Source organism: Macaca nemestrina, chromosome 3 (assembly GCF_043159975.1).
Source record: "Macaca nemestrina isolate mMacNem1 chromosome 3, mMacNem.hap1, whole genome shotgun sequence".
In the NCBI taxonomy this organism is placed as follows: domain Eukaryota; kingdom Metazoa; phylum Chordata; class Mammalia; order Primates; family Cercopithecidae; genus Macaca; species Macaca nemestrina.
The window spans coordinates 76,795,004-76,818,973 of NC_092127.1; the positions used below are offsets into that span (position 1 = coordinate 76,795,004).

Below are 23,970 nucleotides of genomic sequence, written 5' to 3' on the forward strand. Positions count from 1 at the left end.
ATTGCTGCATAACAAATTGGGAGATTGGCAAAAGGTAGGGAAAGATGGGAGGTGGGGAAGTCCTGAGATGAGGAATTTTAGCAAAATGAACACATGAAAAGTGATTGACGTCTGCATAGTTATCCATCAATAGTAAAAGCAGAGTGCAAGTGGTACAGATCAAACTGGTGGACGCAAGTCAATGGATGACCAAACATGGCATGCTCCATATTTGTCCACCCACTAAATGTGACAAGGAGGTGAGAAGAAAAAACTGACCTTTCTTAAGGTTTATGCCCAGGGCCTGTAAACATTTCACTGGCCTTTCTTTCACTTTTACCAATAGAAAATGCAGATTCAAACCCTTCTGAAAAATAGTTGTAAGCTTTTTCTCTATCTTAATATCTAAAGATAATATTTTGGATCATCTCGCCCTTTCTCAGATCTACTGTATATGGAGTTGGCCATCTGTTAAAGGGAAAAGAAACCAGTATCAAAATAGGCAACCATCTCACCAGGATCCCTGTGAACCTCATGGCTGGGAGCTAGGGAACTGCACACCTTACCTCTCTTCTGGTGCCCAGGTTGCTATGGCTAGCATGAGTCCAGTTATCATTCTTTGTGATTTCAGCATCCACATTGATGATTCCTCCAGCGCACTGGTGTCTCTTGCCCATGACCTTCTTCTCTCCAGCTATCTTCTGCTACACCCCACCTTAGTCACCTACTCTCATGGTTGGCCATACCTTAGAATGTACGATTTTGGCAGCATTTAAGAATCTCAATTTAAGCATTGCGTTCTCTGGTCTTTATCTCATGTTCTTTCAGCTTCCTTCTTCTATAGCACAAATCCAACAATTCTGCAACCTTTCTGGGACACCCATACAATTCACTGACCCTACTGTTTTGTACTATTCCATCAGTCATCTCATGCCCTCACTTGCCTCTTTAAATTCGATAGTGTGTAAATGTAATAACTTTTAAAAAGCATTCTTGTCTCCTCTCCCTTTTTCTGCCTCTGTTATATTTTTCTGAAAAATGTCATCCACGCTTATTGTTAGAGAAAAACCTTGGACTCACATTAGAGTCACCTGGTAGGACTTTTAAAAGTCCAGATGCCCAGATGGCAGCCCAGACCAGTTAAATCAGAATCTCTGGAGTGCGCCTGGGAATTGGTTTCGTTTAACAATCCCAGGTGATTCCAATGAGCAGCCAGAGTTGAGCACTCTGGCTGAGTGAGGCTGATCTTCCAGGCTCTTTCCCCAGTCCTCACTCTCACCTCCCTTCTGTGGATGAAACAAATTATCTGATGGGGGTGACATACCTGGCTCAGACCTTCCTCTCTCCTCTTTTCACATCCTCCTGCCAGGGGAGAGGGTACATTCTGGCCTGTTTTGCATGAAGGAAGGGGCCTGCCAGGAGCAGGATGTATCTGGAGTGAAGAATTTTCCAGCCCACACCTGAATTTTGAAAACTACATTCTCCTATCTGTTTTATAGTCATAAAAGTTACTCTTTTGTATCTACCTTTCAGCTGGTTCTGAATGCAGGAGGGTAAGATCAATGTTATTTATTGGCACCCCAAATTCCAAAATTATATAAAATTCTTTGCCTAACCTGAGCTTCTACCTAAGCAAGTGAAAATGGCTGAAAAAAAAAACACAACCATGATACTTTAAATTTATGATTGTAACCTGAAGATGGCCCCCATTACTGCCTGGCAATTGGAACTACATTTCTACCTCCTTCTCTCTTCCCAACCCAAATTCCTCTAATCTGAGTCTCAGCTGTTAACCTTGATTGTTATTTCACTGAGAAAAGATAGTCAATGAGAAGAGACGGTCCTTATTCTTTTACCTAAATTTGCCAACCCTCTTGAGTTGGAACCTATGTGTTCCATCTACCCTCTTACAGGTAAGTGTGATACCAATACCTTACTTATAGGTTCAATTCTACTCCTTCTTCACATTATATCTCCCTTCTCTTCTGCATCGTTAATTTCCTTCCAGATCATTCTCATCAGCATCCAAACATGTTGTAATAGCATCTACCTTAAGAACAATCCTTTCATCTAGAACCAAAAATATCATTTGACCCAGCAATCCCATTACTGGGTATATACCCAAAGGATTATAAATCATTCTACTATAAAGACACCTGCACACATATGTTTATTGCAGCACTATTCACAATAGCAAAGACTTGGAACCAACCCAAATACCCATCAATGATAGACTGGATAAAGAAAATGTAGTACATCTACACCATGGAATACTATGCAACCACAAAAAAGAATGAGTCCATGTCCTTTGCAGGGACGTGGATGAAGCTAGAAGCCATCATTCTCAGCAAACTAACACAGAAACAGAAAACCAAACACTGCATGTTCTCACTCATAAGTGGGAGCTGAACAATGAGAACACATAAATGCAGGGAGGGGAACATCACACACCGGGGCCTGTCGGTGGGTAGAGGACAAGGGGAGGGACAGCATTAGGACAAATACCTGATGCATGTGACGCTTAAAACCTAAATGATGGGTTGATAGGTGCAGCAAATCACCATGGCACATGTTTACCTGTGTAACAAAACTGCACGTACTGTACATATATTCCAGAACTTAAAGTAAAAATTAAAAAAGAGAGAGAAAAACAATCCTTTCTCAGTCATACATCTGTCTCCAGCTCCTATCCCATTTCTCTGCTGCCCTTTCCAGCCAATCCCAAAAGAGTTGTCTAAACTCACTGTCCTCACGTCCTTACCTGCCACTCTTTCTTAAATCTATAATTTTCATCCCTAACACTTCATTGTACCTATTCTTTTCAAGGTTGCTAACAAATCCAGTGACCATTTATTTATTCTCATGTTATTCAAACTCCTAGAAGATTTAGCTGAGCAAATCAATCCCTCCTTAAAAAAGAAAAAAATTCAGGTGGCTTCTGGCATTGCACATTCTCCTGGTTCCCTTCCTTGCTCTGATTTGCTGAATCAAGCTTCTTTCCCAGCTTCTGAACAAGGAAGGCCCTAACGATCAGTTCTGAGACTGCTTCTCTCCTTCAGCTGCACTCAGCCTGTTCTATGGCCTCAAATAGCAACTCTGATGATGAATCCCATGTTTAAATACCATCCTGTTTCTCTTTGCTCGAATGCAGACTCGTATATGGAACTGCCGCCCACAGCCCAAGTTGGATGTCAGGATCTCAAACTCATCATGTTTAAAACAGAACTCTATTTTTCCTCCATTCTTGCTGCTTCTTCAGTGTTCTCTGTCTCTGTAGTGATGTCTCATTCACTCATTTGCTTAGGACAAAACCTTGGAGTTTTGACTCCACATTTGTGACTCTTTTTTTTCCCTTGTCCTCTACACCCAATCCATTAGTAAATCATGTTGGCTCTACCTCTAAAATACGTGTAAGATCTGACCATTTGTCATCTCCTCCAGGGCACCCACTTCAGTCAAAGCCACTGTTACAGTCTTGCTTGGATAGGGTCCCTGCTCTTGCCTCTGGTGTTTCTCCCTTACACAGCAGAGTGATCCCCTAAAATGTAAGCTTAATCATGTCAGTTCCCTGCTCTTGACTTTAACATGGCTTCCCATCACATTTAAAATAAAATTTAGGCCAGACACCATAGCTCAGGCCTATAATTCCAGCACTTTGGGAAGCCAAGGCAGGAGGATCACTTGAGCCCAGGAGCTTGAGAGCAGCCTGGGCAACATAGGGAGACCCTGTCTTTACAAAAATATATATTTTTAAAATTAGCCAGGCTTGGTGGTGCTTGCCTGTAGTCCCAGCTATTCTGGAGGCTGAGGTGGGAGGATCACTTGAACACAGAAATTTGAGGTTACAGTGAGCTATGATCACACCACTGTGCTCTAGCCTGGGCAACAGAGCAAGAGGCTGTCTCTTAAAAAAAAATTTTAAATTTAAATCTGTTATCACGGCCAATAAGATCCTATATGATATTGCCTCTTAATACTTCATTGACCTATTTACTCTTATTTTCATCACTTCTCACCATTCTCCAGCCTCTTTGCTCATCCTCCAACAAGTCTTTGTATATGTTGCTCCTTCCCTCTGCAATGCTGTGCCCTCAGCTATCCGCATGGCTCCCTCATTCAGATCTGGGCTCAAGTCACCTATTCAAAAAAGCCTTCCCTCACCATTCCTCTACAATCATATTAGAGTATCTATAGTCACTCACTATCTCTTGACTCTGCTTTGTCATCATAGACTTTATTACTCTCCAATATTAAATTATATATATACCATCTGACTGTGCTCAATCTCATCAACGGTGGTGCTTTATCAATACAGATTCGTGGATCTAAATAAAGATCCACTAAATCAGAATCTTGAGTAGTAAGTCCTAGGAATATATATATTTTAAGAAGCTGCTCCCCACTCCACCCCAGCTAATGCATACATGTCCCACATAATTCTAATTCATTCATCCTGTTGACCAGTATTTGGAATCTCTAGCATAAGTCATTTAAGTCATAAACAGATATAAATTATGTGCATTTTAAGCATATTAGGCAAAAGTATGGCCTTAGACAAAGAGTGAAGGGAAGTTGTTATAATTCTGTGATCAAAGCAATATAATAGGAGAGCTACTGAGACAGGTTAGGGGTCGGCCTCTAAGCCCTTTTAAAGCTCTACTTGACAGTGACTCCAGAAGACACAGAGGTCTGAATTTCACATACAGTGCCCATGGAAATATTGGTTGGTGCAAAAGTAACTGCAGTTTTTTGCCATTTAAAAGCAATAGCAAAAACTGCAATTACTTTTGCACCAACCTAATAATTCATGCCTAGTGTAATAGGAGGTTTTCAACAGCCATGAAAGGAATATATTTCGCCTGTGGTCTTCACATACAGAATATACATAAAAAGCTCCAGAATTGAGCTGAGAATATTTTCAAAATGTGACCGATTACCCACATATGTGGAAAACAAGCCAGTATTGAGACTACTTTTACGAAGAAGCTAGTGAAATCTATTACTAGAGGGAGATGCTGTGGGAAAAGGCAAAGAAAACGGGTTTCAGCTGTACCGAGGCACTACGTGATTTTGCGTGTTACTTAACCTTTAGACGTTAACATTTACATCTATAAAGTAAAGATAACAATGCCACAGGGCCTGGCACTGTGGCTTACGCCTATAATCCTAGCAATTTGAGAAGCCAAGGAAGGAGGATTGTCTGAGCTGAGGAGTTCGAGACCAGCCTGGGCAACATGGTGATGACCTACCTCTCTTAAAACACAAAAAAATAGCGGGATGTGGTGGCACATGCATGTGGTTCCAGCTACTTGGGAGGCTGAGGTACAAGAATTGCTTGAACACAGGAGATGGAGGTTGCAGTGATCATGAGATCATGCCACTGCACTCCGACCTGGACAACAGAGTGAGACTCTGTCTCCAAAAAAAGAAAAAATAAATAAAAATAACAGCACCACATAATGACTGAGAAGATTACAGAGGAGTACATGTAAGGTGCCTAGCACTTAGTAGATGCTCAATAAATAATAACGTATTGTTTTGACAGTGGATTGAGGGTGAGATTGTGAAATAAGTTTCTGAGATCTCAAAATACAAAGAAAATTCTAAAACTTTCCATTTAAATTTATCAGTGAGAAAGAAATTAAGCTTCACTAACATTTTAAAAAGTGAATTGACATAAGCACCTTCCTCTGTTATGTGCGATAGTTACTCAGCACAGATGGCACATGATCGTGCTTCATCCTGGAGGAGCTGATGACTGGAACTCTCTTGTTGGACGGTTTCACTGTACAAACTGTACTGCAGTTTATATAGTTGGTAAGTAGGTGTATAGTTTCTAGTATCAGAAATCATAGATACTTTGGAATAATTCATAATGAGAGGGGGAAATACTACAAAAACCTCCAGGCAAAGTTCCTTAGAGAATGGCCAAATATGGAGCTTAGACAATTTTCTTTTATGAAAGGCTTTTCTATCAGCCTGTTCTGTGATGACAAGTGGCTGACAACAGTACGCTGTGCAACAGGTATTCTGAAAAATATCTTTCAAATAATGAGGGCTGGAAGTATTTTCTTCATTGTGATTTAGGTACTAAAAATATCATATATTTTAAAACACACGAATGGGAATTTTTTTTCTTTCTTTCCTAAGGAAACATGACAACTAAGAAAATTTTAACCCTTTTAAAAAAATGTTCCAAATGAAGAGTTTGAATGGATTTTTGGCATCCTTTGTTAAAAAAAGTATCCTCTGATTAACTTGCAGAAACATGCAATTGACATTGGGGAATGCAGAAATTTGCTAGCTGCATTTCAACAAATGATGTCTCATAATTGGTAGATGGATTGAAATGCGAGTGATGTGAATTTGTAATCATAGCTGACCATTTCTATTTGGATCTACACATCTTTGACACATAAATTTTTAACTGTGACAGTCATTAAAACCAAGTATTAAAGTAAACTGTACAAGCTACATCTTCAACGCAGAGGACTAATTCAAGATTTTTAAAACTAAACACCGTATGTTACAATCTTAACATGAACAAAAAAGTTCTCATGCCAATATTGCACTTTAAAATTTATTTTAAAGTATTCATTTAATCTTTGTCTCATTCTTCTTAAATTTCTATTCTACTGAAATCTATATACATAGTAAGGCACAGTACATGCATATCATTAAATAAATAAATGTATAATGTGGTGCTTATGTAAAAGTTTTTACTGATGAGATGAGCAATAAAAATGTTTTAAAGACAATTGATTCAAATGAATAGATTCATGGGATAATAGTAAACTTCTTTTGTGCTGTACGAATATGTCTAATAAAAGAAAGTACTGATTCAAAATCTATGAATTTGTTGAGCTTAAAAAGGCTTGGGTTTTGCCCTTGTGAGTGAGATAATCTTGTTTCATGAAGCAGGCAGGTGATTACACATGATGAAAGGGTGGGAGAAGGAAATCCAGGGCATATCCCTGCTGAAGTATACTTGGTGACATGGCTTGGAAATATCTCTCAAGCTCTCTGAGCCAATCATCTTATCTGTAAGATAAGTATAATAAATTTCGCTTCGCAGGGCTGTCATCAAGATTGTATGCTGTGAAGAATATATCACATTGAAAAGTATGAAATTGCTGGTGTTTGACGTTTGTTGCATGCAAAGGTGATACTTTCATATGGTTCAGCCTCGTATAAACACTGTCAGATATATGGAGATAATATTATTTCAGCTCCTCATTTACTTAACATACAAGATTTGGGAGGTGATGTTTTTCTTCTTTGCTGCCAGAAAGAATGAACACATCCCTAGGATTTATTTTCTGAAGGTCATCACTTTCTTTTGTCTGCCCAACACTTGAACCTGTTCATTTTCTGCTAGCATTTTGAGCTGGGTTGCTCAGCCCACTTGTCTTAGTCAAATCAACTACTCCAGGACTTGGCTCAGCCTTCAGGCCTCATTATAGGGAGACATGAAATTCATGCCATAGATTTAGCCTCATCAAAGGGATAACTTGCATGCCTGATTCTGTGGCAACCAAAGTTTCTTGGTAGAATTTTAAGGACAAGTCACCATTTTAATTTATCTTCCATTGAAACTTGAAAGTACTATATTAAAAGGGCAGTTTTTGGCAGAGTTTTAGAGCAGGGTTTAAATCCTTGGTGATTTTAATCAGACTCTACCTTAAAGTCTGAAAATACATAGGCCTTGGGGCTAATATTTTCCTCCAAAGCTCCATTCTCTTGGCAACTAATTTTCACTTATTAAATAAAAAATATTTTTGAAGCATCTAAACCTTTTATCTGGCTTCTTTTCAAAACAAGAACTATAATGTTCAGCAAAAGAAATTCAAGTTTTAAATGTTGATTATTGAAAATTATACAATTTCGGTTTTAATTAATCCTGCTCAGAATAAAATAGTCAAATCACAGGAACAGAAAGAGGCAGAGGGGCAGGCTATGGGGCAGCAGAGAGAAAAGAAGTACAACAAGGACAAGGCTGCCCCAGCCCTACGACAGCCTGCCTAGCCAGGCAGTCATGTAGATTCAGGGAGAAAACACCACATTTAGGAGTAGGAAACCCGGCTCTGGTGATCCCATCATTTCCACGAACTGGCTGTGTGACTTGGTGAGCCTCTTCTCATTCTCTCTAGATTTCAGTTTCCCCACCTACCCAACAATGGGCTTGAAATAGAGGACCTCTGAATTTCTCTCCAGCTTTGATGTTCCACCATTTGATGGAGAAATAACTTGTACTCAATACCAATTAGATACACAGTATGTGTGTATGTACACCAGGGTAAAATGATCTAAAAAATATAACAGAAGGATAATGATACTCAGCTTATAGCAGGCCACCAAATGGGAAGAGAAAAGGTTTGGAAAGAATAACATTGCATTTTGAATTCTTACTTTACTCAGTGAAAAGATATAGTACTTAAGTCACTTAATTAATGACTTTAGCCTCCCCATTGTTAAGATGTGTGCACTTCAGTATTTGTACTTGCTCTTAGAAAAGTGGTGAGAAGTTTTTGAGCATTTGACCTTGTCTAGATTTAAGGACAACTGTTTAACAATCCTTCTTCTTTCTCTCTCTCTCTTCCCTTCCTTTATTATAATGGTAAGCAATGTTTGTTGTAAAGAATCAAAGAAGTATAAAGAACAAAAGTAACTAGTATTCTCACCACCTTGATGAAAATGTTCACCCAAATTTATTTAGAAGATTTTCTTGTTGAGGATTAGTATTAGGTACTTCTGTAAGATCTATATGGTTGTCTTGTTTTTGTTTTATTTTCTTTTAATTAGTTGAGATTTTTCCCAACTCCCCCCACCCTACCCCCCCACCCCCTGCACCAAATTTAAGTATGAAGGAATGCCAGCCTGCTATTTTGGAAAGATGCTTCGGTTGCATTGTGGAGAGAAGCTAGCAGGCCATGGCAGACTCTCTGCCAATATATTTCTGGGTCTTCTCCTTCTGGGCACATGGTGGGATTGTATTTCTCTGACTTCTTAAAAAGAAGTGTGACCACATGGCTTCTCTTGACCAATGGTCACATCTGTTGGATTAATTGCATTTAAAACCCAGTGTGCAATTCCTTATTTCTGCTTCCCCCTGCAATGGCAACCAGCCATATCCTAGATGTTAGGTGTCTTATCAATCTGGGCTCCTGAGGAGACTGACATAAAGCAGAGCCTCCCACTGACCTCAGATGGACATGTAGCAAGAGGACAGAATAAACCTTCTTTGCTTTCAGCCCCTGAGTGTTTGTTTCTTTGTTTGTTTTTAAATCTGTCTGCAGCATGACCTTCCTGTTCTTACAGATACAGGGAATGTGACTAGAGTTAGGGAGAGGAGTTGGATATAATTTAGGAAAGAGGGCCAGGTATAGCGGTTCACGCCTGCAATCCCAGTACTTTGGGAGGCCTAGGCAGGTGGATCACTTGAGCTCAGGAGTTTGAGACCAGCCCGGGAAACATGGTTCTGGGAAACCCATCTCTACAAAAAAATAAAAAAAATTAGCCAGGCATGGTGACATGCACTTGTAGTCCCAGCTACTTGGGAGGCTGAAGTGGGAGGTTGGCTTGAGCCTGGGAAACAGAGGTTGCAGTGAGCCAAAATTGTACCACTGCACTGCGCTGCAGCCTGGGCAACAGAGACATACCCTCTCTCAAATAAATGAAATTACTTTTAATTGCAAGAACCACAATTACATTTTCACTAACCTAATAATAATAATATTCCAAGAAAGAGATGATATGCTCTGAACCAGAATAGTTACAGTAGGATTAGGGAAAGGAAGACGTATTTGAGAGACATCTCAGAGGAAAATTATTAGGATTTGGTAACAAATGAGATATGAGGGTTGGGGGGAAGATAAAGCCAAGGTCTTTATTTGGGGAACTGGGGGTTTATAGTGCCATTTACCGATATGGTGATCACTGGGGGTGGATAAAGTTTGGTTGGTGGAGGGAGAAGTTGAGAGATGATGAGTCCAGTTTTGGACCTATTGAACTTGAGATATCTAGGACATCCAAATGGAATAACTGAGTGGGCTCTTGACTGTACTATGTACCACAAACTGATGAAGTGGGAAGAGTGATATGTTTTTCCCAATCTTTTTTCTCTAGTTATGTTTAAGAATAAAATAGCTTAGTAGATACTAGAGCCTATTCTTTTCCTTTTAGAAACATTTTTGTTGAAATATTCCATTGAACAAATTCTGCTTTTTCCTGTGGACTGGGGTTTATTTTGCCTTCTGTTCTATAGAGGCACAGGCTTACATACTTACATTCATTGAAGGTGTGCATTTTAAGTGTCAGGGATATAATGGTGAACACAGGTAAGGCCTGGTCCTCATGGAGCTTGTAGCTAGCAGAAGAGAGAGACAGGAATAAAAGAAACCCCACAAACAAATGTAAACTGCAACTTTGAAAAGGTGGTACCTCATAGCCAAGGGAATTGGGGAATTTTGATTTAGTCCCAGAGATCAGGGCAGGCTTCCCTGAAGAACTGAGACATGAGCTGAGAAGGGAGAGATAAACAGAAATTAATCAGGCAAAGGAGGGAGGGAAGAATGTCTTGGGAATGGAGAGCAGCTATGTGCATGGAAGAATCCCGGTAAGAGTATGGACTGAAAGGAGGCCATGAGATGGAGATGGTGCAGCAGGGGCAGCCGAGGGAAGGACTGTGCCTGGCTGGGCCTGTGGGCTTCATTTCAGAGTTTTGCATTCCTAGGCATATTGGGGTGACAGGTGTAGTTTACACAAACACCTCTGTGCATGGAGAAGAGATGTGGAGGAGTGAAGGGGGATGGATGTGGGAGGCTTTTCAGGAAGCAATGGCAGGAGCCCAGGTGAGATATAGCTGCAGCTGCAACAGGAGTAGTGATGGGGTGGAGGGGAATTGAGGAGTGATTTAGAAAATAAGACCTACTAAGCCTGGTGATGGAGTGGATATGTCAGTCAAGGGAGAGGAAGGTGACAAGAACGACCTTGAAGTTCCCAGCTTATGCTACTGGACCCTGAAAGGGGACCTTATTTGAAAGCAGGGAAGAGAAGGACCATGAGTTTCAGATGTCTCTAAGACATCCAAGAAGCACATGCCAGCTTCCCCTCCCGTGCTGTCTCAGGCAAAGGCATCACTGCCCTGCGTGTTGCGAGACTGAAATCTTATACTTAGTGCCCACTCACCCTGTCTGTCCAACAGGTCACCACATGCTCTTCTGTCTTTGACAAGTAGCTCAGCTCCCTTCCTCATACTCCATTCTTCTGATCTGCTATCTTATCTAGGGGACCTAAACAAAATACAATTGTTGCAGCCTCAGAGACACCAGACATTTGGCTGGAGCAAGGTTCTTTCCGAGACAAACTTTCATTTTCAGATCATGGCAAGATCCAGAGGTTCCTGAATTAGTCAGGGCAAGAGTAGGAGCAATCAGGCCCCTGGCCACGGCTGTGACCAACCACTGGTATCTCAACATCTTAAAAGCCAGCACAGGCTGGGCGTGGTGACTCACGCCTGTAATCCCAGCACTTTGGGAGGCTGAGGTGGGCGGATCATGAGGTCAGGAGATCGAGACCATCTTGGCCAACATGGTGAAACCTTGTCTCTACTAAAAATACAAAAAATGGTCGGGCATGGTGGTGCGTGCATGTAGTCCCAGCTACTCAGGAGACTGAGGCAGGAGAACTGCCTGAATCCAGGAGGTGGAGGCTGCAGTGAGCCGAGATCGCGCCACTGCACTCCAGCCTGGGCAAGAGAGTGAGACTCTGTCTTAAAAAAAAAAACAAAAAAAAAAGCCTGCATGGCCCTCCTCATGTGCCCCTAAATGGAAAGAACAGAGCTGTCCATAGAGAGATGGGGAGTTCAAATTGTGACTTTGAAAAACCACTTCTCCGAGCATTAATTTTCTTAACTGTGAAAAGGGAATTATAACACTTTTCTTTAAGGGTTGTCGACATAGCTGAAAGAACATAGATTGAGCAACTGCCGCATATTAGGAGGTCAATACATGGGAAGAACCATTCCAATAAGCCGGACTTTGACAAGGGTTGCCCTTTCTCTTCGTTCTTGTAGTTTTCCAGGACATGAACTGGGTCTTCTCTTTCTTCTGCACTTCTCTCAGTGTTCTATCAAATGTCTGGCACATGCTGACACCCACTAAAGTTTGTGGAATGAATGAATGCAGAGTTTTTCTTCACTTTGTGGTGTGTTTTTCTTTTTTCTTTTTGCATCCTGATGAAAAGGGTTTCTGCTATGAAAGCCCCAAAGCAAGTAAGATGAAAAATGCTGAAAGAATCATAATCCAAACAGCACCTGTTACTGCTTTTGAATCCTCTATTACTAATATAAAAACCGGCACCTGGAATAAATGTTTTAAAATTAATTTTAAGGAAATCTTTTAACCAAGAGCTTATTCATGGAGGGAATTTTATTACTTCCATAACTTTCTTTAACTTGATATTTAATTTCTTAATAAATTCATACTTTGGTTTCTTTTGCTAAAGTTTCTCCTCCATCCCCTGAGCTCACAAGTTAGTCACACTAGGCGTTTTTAAAGCGTTTTCTGCAATCTTGCAATGACCAACTCTTATATTTATTCATGTTTATTTATGTTTTAAATCTCACCCCTCTAACATCTTAAGTAGTTCAGAAATAAAAATATCAACAAGTCAAAGGCACCAAGATAATATGAAAAGGCATATTAGAAAAAATATTCTGACCATGCAGCCATAAAAAAGAATGAGAGCATGTCTTTTGCAGGAACACAGTTGGAGCTGGAGGCCATTATCCTTAGCAAAGTAACACAGGAACAGAAAACCAAATATCAAGTGTTCTCACTCTAAGTGGGAGCTAAATGACGAGAACTCATGGACACGTAGAAGGGAACAACACACACTGGGGTCTGTCGGAAGGTGGATGATGGGAGGAGAGAGAGGATCAGGAAAAATAACTAATGGGTACTAGGCTTAGTACCTGGGTGATAAAATACTCTGTACAACAAACCCCTGTGACACAAGTTTACCTATGTAACAAACCTGCACGTGTAGCCCTGAACTTAAAATAAAAGTTAAAAAAATTCTTGGGACTAAACTGATCGAACTTTATTCATCCACAGGGGTTTTCCACAAAATAGCATAAGGAAACAACTAAACATTTATTATTATTATCATTATTATTACTATTATGGTGTCTCTTCAAATGTCTCTAAGGCACCACAGATACTTTCCAAAAATATTTACAACATCAGGGCTATCAGATTACCCATTTTTCATGGTTGTAGAGTTGAAAAGAACATGGGAAAAACGATATCCTCCTTCTAAGCCTGCTTTATGTCCTCAGACTGTGCTTTTAGTGCCAACCTACAAAAATCATCTCGTATCTCCATGAGTGGGCACCACAGTAAATCCAGGGCTGACTGACAGCAGGCCCCTCCCTCCCCAGAAATAGGCCAGTCTTCCTTCACCATCAGGACCCCCAAACCTGTGCAGGGAATGTCCAAACTCAGGGCTATCACACAGCTCTTGGCCTTGCAGCCCAATCTGTTCCCACTTGCAAATCCAAACACACCCTTTATTCTACGTTTTGAAAGCTTTACTTTCATAGTTTCTTTTAATTCACCAGACATTTTTTGTTGTTGTTTAGAAGAGTGAAAACTACAGAAAGAAAAATTCCCAAGGTGTCATCCACGTTGAGTCCTTCCCCGGCACCTCAGCAGCAAGTTAGGATTCTATGGGTTTTCCTAGCTAGCACTCCACCGCCATGGCCCAAAGCTGAGCTAAACAGAAGCTAATGCTAAATGCCTTCAATACTTTTTGAAAAATCCATCAAAGGTTTTGCTGAATGATATTTATAAGGGCCTTACTGTTCTCTTTCACAGACTGAAATGCCCTTCTCCGACACTTGAAAAAAGTTGCTCATGCTTTTCATCTTTCCCTCTCAGAGTGTAAACATTGTTTTGAGTGAAAAGAGCTGAAGGAGTGCTTACTTTCCCTTGAAATTTTATTTTTAAATAAGAGAGGGAGAAAATCCTTTTTCTGACTAATACTAATAATACAGGTCAAAGTGTCAGGCGATATACAATTAAATGGAAAACAAAAAAGGTTCCCCCTCTCTTTCCCACAGTACAATGGCCCTGGAATATAAATTACCGATGAAGATGAAATAATACTTCAAAGACTATAGGGCAGGGCAGCTCGGTGTTTACAAAGTATTTTCTATGGCACGATGAGACATTAAAGATGATGGTAACCCACGGACTTGAGGGTGTTGCTGAATAGACCAAAACTAGCATGAGGTAGGATTTTAGGTCCCCGTAGCCTGTGACCCCGTGATATGCTTTGTTTTACAAGGGCAGCTGCAGTTATCAACAGATGTTTCAGCAATAAATAATTGGTATCATCTCGGAAAAGACCCATCTACCTAGGGAGAGGGCATAATACCAAAACACTGCCCAGCTATTATAGCCACATTAATCTCCCATCTCTTCAGGTTTCTCGGGGAGCCTACTGCAGGTGTTTTTTCTGGAGAGCGCGGACAAACTCTCTCAAGTCAGCAAGCTTTGTGTGGAGTGTAAAGGAGGTTGGCCCCTGCCATAAATTTCTGTCTGTGGCCACACACCAAAGGAAAAGGGATTGGAGAGTCAGGGAGGAGGGGAGGAGAGCAGTGGGGAGGGAGGAAATGGGAACACAGTGGAGACCAGAAAGCAAAACACAAAACATGTATCATTTTTCTTGGTTAAATTCAGCCCAAGAGAATAACACTATAAATGACTCTTCATTTTACCAACTCATGAACTGTGGAAAACAGTTGTTTGTGACTGGCCTTTTTCTTAAGCATTCTGTGCTCAACTTCGATCTGTTAATTGTGGAATTAAAGACACAGTGTTTATTCTCTGAGTACAATGCTAATTTGAAAAACAGGGGGGAAGCATTTTATGGGAAGGATTCATTTCAAGGTAAAAAAAATCACAGAAAGTTTATATTCATGGATAAACTATAATAAGAGAGAAAACATGAAAAGACAAACTCAGTAATCTTTAACTATTTTTTATGTGAGAATGGAATTTCACAATTAATCAGTTATTAAAATATGACCAGCCAGCTCTGATAAACTCTAATATTGAAATTGACCTAATTGGGATATGGTGAAACAAAAACAAATCATGGAATTTATTCAAACTATTTTTAATAATCCAAGATATTAAAAATAGATTTTAGAAGCACCTGACTCACAGGGTGCTATGGTTCTCCGTATTTACAAAACAGAGTGGTTTAGCAATTGTGCACTTGGGGTCTGGCACAATAGGAGAACATCCTAAAAGTCATTAGGAGGTGTGGTTGTTTAATTTATAGCTTGCTGGGCAAGCTAAAGAAAATGATGCTCAGAGTTCAAAAAGCTGTCAGATTAAATACAGAGACTAAAGAAGGCCTAATAGACAGTGCCCCTTAGAGCTGCCACTGAGTGACCTTGTGAGCTGGGCTCACACTTCTTAAATTCTCTATGCTTCTATTTCTCCAGTGGTGAAATTTGTGTAGTGTAGAGAGGCATAGTGGGAGGTATCGTAAGTGGGCTCTTAAAACAGTCTACCAACTATGAGCAGCTTCTCTCCCAACTCACATTAAACCCCCAATGCAGCGGGACTGACGTTTTTAAATGATGTTTAAAAACATCATTTTCAGTTTATAAGCTAATATCACTACCAGCTTTGAAGGCAGGGCTCAGGGATCTGGTGATTGCAGGATGGAATGAGGGGAGTAAAACCCCAGTTATAGTGATGTGCCACATCTCCAGCACTCAGCCTATGTTCAAAAGTCAGAGAAACCTGCTAAGCCCAAAGGTCAAAGCAGGAGTCACTCCCTCTTGCGAGGCCATTTTGCTCTCGCCTTCCTTGGAAGGTTTGTAAAGTTCTTTCATGCCACTAAGCTAATTCCACAAGCGATCTCCAAGCAAGTAAAGTGACCATCAGCTTTTGCAGGAGGGAGTCTGAACAACAGTTCCCAGAATTGATGAAAAAGAGATTTTTTTATTGGGGTGGTCTCCTACAGCCTTCTCACTGGATTCTCCTTACTCCTTACCTTGCCCCTCTCCACTATATCCTCGTTCACACTCTCTGCCTTTCCCCCTTGCTCGCCACTCTACTCTTCCCTGCCAGCAGTGGCTCTCAAACTTTAGCATCAGAATCATCTGGAGGGCTTGTCTAATGCTGATTGCTGGACTCTCACTCCCAGGGTGTTTGATTCAGTAAGGGTTTTTGATTTGAGCCCAAGAATTTGAATTTCTGACCAGTTTTCAGGTGATGCTAATCCATTGTCGGGAGGTCTCACATTCATAGCCACTGCTTTAGAGCTGCAGTGTCCAATAAAATGGCAGCCCTGACCACACGTGACTATTTACATAGAAATGAATAAAAAATAGCTAAAATAAAAATTCAGTTCTTTGGTCCCGTTCACCACAAATTTAAGTGCTTGAGAGTCATCTGTGGCAAGTGGCTACCATATTGAACAGCACAGTTGTAGAACATTTCCATCATCAATGCAGAAAGTGTTACTGGACGGCCTACAGCTTACTTCAGATACAATAAGCAAACCTCATGGCTTCTACCTATGTTTTCAAGCTCTTCACTTGGTGCTTCCTGATGGAGAATTGGAGCTGGATGAAGGAGAAGGCTGTAAGTCACAATTTCACCACTTACTGGTCTGTTCCCCTGGGCAAATTAATCTCTCTGCACCTTAATTTCCTTGTTCGTAAAAGAGGGATGATAATGGTAATACAGGAGATCCCCAACTTACAATGGTTCAACTTGTGATTTTGTTACTTTACGATGGTGTGAAAGCAATATACATTTAGTAGAACACAACCATTCTGTTTTTCACTTACAGCACAGTATTCACTAAATTACACAAAATATTCAATACCTTATTATAAAATAGGCTTTATATTAGACGATTTTTCCCAACTGTGCAGTAATGTAAGTGTTCTGAGCTTGCTTAAGGTAGGCTAAGCTAAGCTATGATGTTTAGTAGGTTAGGCTTAATAAATGCATGTTTAATGTATAATATGTTTGACTTATTATATTTCCAACTTATGATGGATTTATTGGGGGCAACTCCATCATAAGTCAAAGAGCATCTGAATCACTCTCAGGCTATCGAGAATCAAATGAGACGATGCATATGCAAACACTTTGTAAACTCTATAATGATAGTTAAGTTATAGTTATTATTTTATTCTACTTTTCCACTAATACTGACCACATTTATTTAAAACCCTTGGCTCACTATTGTGTTCTCCTTAAGTATTGACTTTCCTTTGCTTGCAATTCCCAGTCTGCTTAACCTGTTTTGTTTGTTTTTTCGGAGGATGAGAGAGGTGGGGTTTTACTGTTTCTATTAAGTCTCTAAAGATGCTCTTGTGTGTCTAGTGTGTCTACAAATCAGGGGATCTTTCTTAGATTTTTGCTTGAACGGGCAAAGACAATGTCTATATATTTATTTTGGGATGACTCAAAAATACAATCTTATGTAAACTGATAAAGTAAAAATTTTAGGATATTGTCATGCTTCTAATGCCTGATCTCCAGACAAATATATTTTTTATTTGAGAAAATATAAACTAGCAAACTTTCTTCCTTGACAATCATCTGAGAGAATGTGGGTAAAAAGCAATGCTATCAAAGAGGAAAATGGTTCTCCCTGTGTCATCCCCAGAACCACAGCCTGAATACCGAGCTGCAATCTGAGTTCCTGTGCTACTCCTCAGGCTCTCTCCTATCTGGCATAGAGGTACCAGTTCAATTAATTTCCAATAAATGAGTTCAAAAATAAGCATGTCAATGACTTTGACTTGATACTTCCTGAACAGCCTTAACCTTGAGGGTATAAGAAAGTCAACAGGACCCTAGGTGGGGCTCAGGGAAGGAATATGCCAGACTTCAATAGCTTAGACAGCAAGTCGCACTGATGAAACAAGGGCGCATTTATTTTCTTAAGCTACCCAACTTTTAGAAAGTAGTATTTCAAAATTAAAATGCTGTGAGGAATGGCAAAATCAAATCTGCTTCTTTGGCCCACCAAGGATATGTAAATATTTCAAGATGACAGGGTTCATGTTAGACCCACTGACCACTCTTCACTTTTACTGGATTTGGCTTTTCAACACAAGATCTTATGGGCAAGCAATGCTTTTCAAACAGCTATTTCCCCCACATTAGTCAATCTGGCAGAGCTGACCATAAGGGTAGGGGGCTGTCTTGTGCTTCAAAGAAATTTAATCTATTAGACCACTTAGAGTCTAAATGCCTCACTTGGGGATATCAGAGGAACAGGTGGTGTGGCTCTTCCTACCAGTAACTGCTGCAACCTGGCGCCAATCACATCCTTCAGGTTTGTTTTGTCCTCTGGGCCCACGGCTTGTTTGTACTGCCACTTCTCAGGCACGAAGGGCCACTTCATTTCCTTTGCCTCCTGGATCAGGGTCCTTAACTCGCCGGGGAGTGAAGCTGAAAAGGTCAGAGTTCAGGTAAGGAAATTGCAGTCAAAGAAAAGGCTGTTGAGCTACCGATGTTATGATGAAGCACCTCAGTGGCAAAAAAAAAAAAAAAAAAAAGAGAGAGAGAGAGAAACCTTTTCCCTGCCTCTTGCTGGCTGGTCTAAGCTGTTGGTTCAGACTCAAAGAACAACAGTGGGGAGCTATCTGTCAGGGGTGGCCCTGGCCTACTTTGCCCTACAGGTAAATTGGGGTAGTCAGGCATTAAGAAAGGTTTTTAGCAGGAAGTAAAGCACTTTAGTGACTATCTCTGCATGAAGAGTCAGAGAAAGGAATGAAGGAAATATTATTTTCCCTGTAAAATGAGAAAGGGACTGAAATGGAATGGCATTTTGGGCTTGTGGCAGGTGGGTGATGCAGTGTTAATTTGTACAACCTCTTTTTGCTTCTCTAAGACTTCACTTTCTCATCCCTTCGATATGGATACATTTAAATACAGACAATAACTACGAAAAACACAAATGAGATTTGAAAGGGTATAAATTAATTGTGAAATGGCCCTGTTTCACATTAGTAGATATATTAAATATCTTAATGGGCACCAAATCTACTTACAGCGGTCCATAATCTCTGATACAAACTTCGGAAACCCAAGCAGCTTTGGCAACTGGAAATTTTTCTTAAGTTTGGCACCCGAAACAGACTTGAATTGACTAGAGGTTATTTATAGTCCTGGTTAACGACTCGGTGAGATTGCTCAAAAGTTTTGCTGCAAAATTTTTTGTGTTTGACTGCACTCCACCTGCTACTGAAGTATGAATGTAATATATGGTACATGCACCAGAAGACCCTTCTAACACTAGAAAAATTCTGAATTCTGAAGTACACATGTGATGCCAGGGTTCTGAAAAAAGGATTATGTATATATGACTTGTATATATGACTGCCATATAAATAAAGGACCTGTATATATGACTGCCAGCTATAAATCTCTAGGTACTTATCTTGCAAGCCTCTCATGCTCAATATCCAAACTGAACTCATCACCTTTTTCTAAATCTATTTTCCCTTATAAATCTCTAATTTAATGACTGGTACCACCATTAATTAAGTTCCCAAATCCGAAACCCAGAAGTCGGTCTAGACTTTGTGTTCTCTCTTCTTCCCCAAACCTAATTAGTTGTCAAATGCTGTGGCTCCTAAAATCCATTTCCTCCTCTTCCTTGGCAGTAATTCTCGCCTGAATCTTGCTCCATCCAGTTCCTATTGCACATTGTTGATCCTCATTTTTCTAAACACAAGATGGACCAGTCCATTGCCCTGAATAAAAATCTTCAGTGGTTTGGCAAATCCTGTTCTGGCTGTTTGGACTGCCTTCCCTTGGTGCCTTGTGACCAAATTCAGGCCCATTGGCTTCAGCACTCAATGCAAACATTGCCACTTCTCCTCAATCCACCATGACCTCACAGTGGAATTGAGTGCCCGCTCTGAGCACTTCCAAACCCAAGGGAGCAGGCCCTTTCCAGCCGTCATCCCACTACTCTGTAACTGCTTCTGTCTCTCACTGGACTGCTATCTCCCTGAAGACAAGCATCATGTCTCATCATTTTTATAAGTCACACCATGATGGGTGAAAGACCAGTATGATTAAAAGACAAGGTTCATCTTCTAGCTGGCCCTTTGAAAATATTTTTATATCATCTGTAAAAAAAGGCATGGTTCATCTAATAGCTATGTGAAACATTTTAAATAGAGCAAAAGAGATATGACAGAAAGAACAACAGAAAAAAGGAGAGAGAAAATCTAACTTGGTCTGTGATCCCTTTTTATGAACCATTTAGCCACCAACTGGGCAAATGTAAGGAAGTTTTCTGGTGGGGAAGCACTGTTTGGCATTGAGGGGATATCACATGGGCCATACCAGTGAATGATTCACACTGATTACCGAGGACGGCTTACAGGAATCACACTGAAATTATCAGCCCTTATCTCCATTGAGCAGTGCAGGACTACTGAGCATCTACTGTGTGATGCTCCCCCTTGAAAGCAGACCTACAGGATTAGGGACTTATGTGGCCACATTCTGACCCTCTTACAGCCACTGACATAATTTCAACTTCTGAAACTGTTTCCCATATAGTTGTAGAGAACATTTATTCAAGAGCATTTCTAAACAGTCACAGACAGGAGGACCCCTTAGTCCTGTTTACTTAGGACCGTCCTGTGTGGTCCTAGGGTCCTTATTAACAGTGCTCCTTTTCACTCTCAGAAGTGTCCCAGTTTAGCTAATAAATTATTTAAATTATTTGAACACTGAGTCAATATGAGCAGTCATATGACAACGGAATGTGATTTTTGGGTTCATAGAATTTTATCATACTTTGGACTGAATAGTGTTAATATTTTCAAATTTCTTCATGGTAATGGAAAAGTCTGTTCTTTACAACGAACTCATTTTTGCCTCTTCCACATCACCCTTTCCCCACACCTCACGTCAGAATGTCCTGTGGGGCACCCTGAAATAAAATATGCCTCTAAATTATGTTTTTAAAATGTATCTCTGGATTTCAGTTCCTTCTGCATCTCTGGGGAAGTTGCTGGGATGGTCACCCACGCTGACAAGGACGATTTCTGAGGGAAAATGATGGGGTCGAGAGGAGGAGGGAGAAGAAGAAAAACCTAGTGTTTGTGTTGCAGGGTCTGCTGGCTCGCCCCGCTGTCATAAGTGACCCTGTACTAATGCCTTTCTCTGGGAGCACATGCGGTGACGACATCGGTGGCAGTATGACCCGCCTGCTCGAGCCGCTCCGCAGCCACCTGCAGAGGGAAGGGATCCGGTGCAGACTGCACTCCATCCGTACGGTGGGCTCGGGTGGGAAGCGCAGCGCCGCCCTTGGGCTGGGCTGATGCTACAGCTGCCAGTGGCTCCGCTTAGGAGGCGTCCTTCCCGGTCGGTTTATTGGATTCAACCAGCGCCAGGCAGTTAGCCCCAGATCCAGCAGTGGCTTCCTCTGCCTCTCTGATCACTTACTTCCCCAAGCAGCTTACCTGAAGGGCCATGTCTAATTTAGTGATTTTACAGCCGTGATTTGCCTTATCTGGAACTAAACTGATTACTTCTCCTATTCTGTGGCACTCGGGAAGAAAAAGAAAAGAAAATGCTACTCAATTGGGAGCTCAGAGTCTTCACCAGAGAGAACACAAAGCTTAAAGGAATTTGGGCGGAGGAGACAAAGGATGTGGTGTAGTAAAAGGGAGAAAAAAACTTTAGTGGAAACAACAGCACACAACACACCGCCCCTGGGGAGAACTAGGGCCAGCCATAGAGCATATTATATAGGTGCCAAGTACCTGCCATTCCCTGACAAAGGCTGACATCTGTGAGAGTGATCTCAGGCTGACAGGCACAAGAAGCTACGAAGCAAAGTCACACACTGGTGTATCACAGAAACTGAGGCTGTGAAACGACTGGGTGTAGGGGATTTTTATCTTGAAAGGAGGACAAATGACAGGTTACAAATAATTAAGACTTCCATAGTCCCCTCGTAAAAATGTATGTGCCTAGGTACAAGAACTCAGGAGACAAGACTCTCCCAGAACCTTCTCCCATTACATAATGAGCAACAGCAAAAAACGAGGAGTGTGCATTTTATTTAGGAATCTTGTTTCTGTGAGGAATAGCAAAGTGCTAAAAATACTGAGAAAAATATTAACAGCATGTAAAAAGGACAGTACTTATGGAAGTGGAGCGAAATTTATTCAAATGCTAAAAAGAAATCTAAAAAAAAAATAAAAAGAAGAAGAAGAAGGTTGCCCCTCAAAAATTGGTTAAAGAAGAAATAAGAATTGCTTTAACTTTCTAGACTTTGTGATGGAAACTTCCCAAACAATGACTTATCTAATACTCTGAATGGCACAAACACTAAAATGAGCAAAAAGCCAAATTCTTAAACCCTGATAATGATGCAATCAGTTTTATCGAGATGAGAGAATTTATTTTACAAATGGCATGAGAATATATCATGAGGGATGTATTGGTGATCAAAAAAGTGAGGTTGGACTGGTGAGATGACATATTTATGGAAACCCTAGAAGTCTATGGAAACTGATGAGGCAAAAAATCCTAGTTTGAAAAAAAGTATGTGCCACCATTCAGAAATTGCTTCAATTTTTTAATAATTGAAATTTACGTGCACCAGCCAACTTGGATCCTTTGTTCTTCTTGAACTAAACTGTTTCTTGTAGCCTCATGTTTACTGAAGCCTAAAATTAGAACTGACAGCAATTCACTGCAACAAAGTAGGCTTCCTCCCCTGCCCGTCCGCCCGCAGCCCATGTCCCATTCATGCCCTAGAAATCCACTCATCTCTCGGTGGTCATCTGCCAAGAGAAGAAAAATAGGGCAGAGATGAGAACGTGTTGTTCAGGCAGGGGAGAGGAGAGTGAACCTGCTGGCTCACCCCTGGTGCCTCCCATCAGAACCTCACCTCTGCAGCGCTGGTCCTCGCTCTTGTCCTCTTCCGACACATCTGGCCCTTCCAACAAGAGCTGGTCCAGCACTTGCTTGCACTCTTGCAGTAGCGCGGCTACCGCTTTTTGATTATTCATGATGATTACGATGAATTGGGTGTCCCTGGGTCTAGGGTGATCAATTACCTAGGAGAAGACATTGATTCTCAATAAAGGAGCCTCTTGAAGGCCGAAGTACCTGGTGAACAAAAGAGAGGGAAAGATGATTAACTGAAGTATCATCAATTATCTGTAAGACTCAAGCAGGGAGGGATAATAGGGCAAATGCAGGAAAATACATGACAGCCCCCAAGGACTTCATTAGAGGAGTGTGTGAAATTACTTCAGGGCCTGGCTAGATGGGCAGCACCTCGAAAGCCTCAGAGTGCAGAAGCGAGAGGGGCCTGGTACAGACCCCAGTTATCTATCCACAGTGATGTCAGTGGAATCACATGGGCCAAATGAAATGAATATACAGCATGATTTATTTATCTTCTGCATACTTCACATCAGTGCCTCTGGAGCTCAGTGGCACCACACTCTCTGCTCTCTAAAAGTCCACAGGAAGCATCTGGCTAACAGTTTTAATATCAGGCACTAGTACACGGTAATAACCCACTGCTGATTTCCCCTGTGTGGTATTCTTCATAATATTTAGATGATATAATTTGGACCAAGATAGGCAATGACAAATGCCAAATTTAAAGCTCTTCACTGCCAAGAACATTACCAAGTAAAATAGAGGACTGATATCCCAGAAAACCCAATTTCCTAAATCTATCAAATGGATGGATCTGTCATATGGATCTACTTATATTGTCATTTAACCTATATACAGTTGAGAGATTTCTTATGTAAATATTAGTGTGATTAATGAGCTACTGCTGTCAAGGTAATTTCAAGAATGAAGTAACTTACTAACAGACAAAAACAATGCCTGAAAAATACATAGAAACACATTATTCAATTAACAAATGTTTTTGTCTATCTTTCTTTTG

At 40.8% G+C, this 23,970-nt stretch overlaps 1 protein-coding gene across 19 annotated transcripts in view; it reads right to left on the bottom strand.

The window, feature by feature from the left end:
- Positions 1 to 23,970, bottom strand: part of LOC105486234 (alpha kinase 1) — a 138,851-nt gene that overhangs the window by 42,431 nt on the left and 72,450 nt on the right. For 9 of the 19 annotated variants that reach the window (XR_011621079.1, XM_011748988.3, XM_071093188.1 and 6 more), the window contains 2 exons: positions 22,951 to 23,119; positions 18,322 to 18,476 (listed from right to left, as the gene is read on the bottom strand). Coding sequence is in view for 16 of the 19 variants with exons in the window: in XM_071093181.1 (XP_070949282.1) it covers positions 18,322 to 18,476; positions 22,951 to 23,119 (324 nt within the window). In the remaining 3 variants the exon portion in view is untranslated. Of the gene's footprint in view, positions 1 to 18,321; positions 18,477 to 22,950; positions 23,172 to 23,970 lie in introns of those variants that run through there. The other 10 variants (XM_011748986.3, XM_071093185.1, XM_071093187.1 and 7 more) reach the window with 3 other exon arrangements.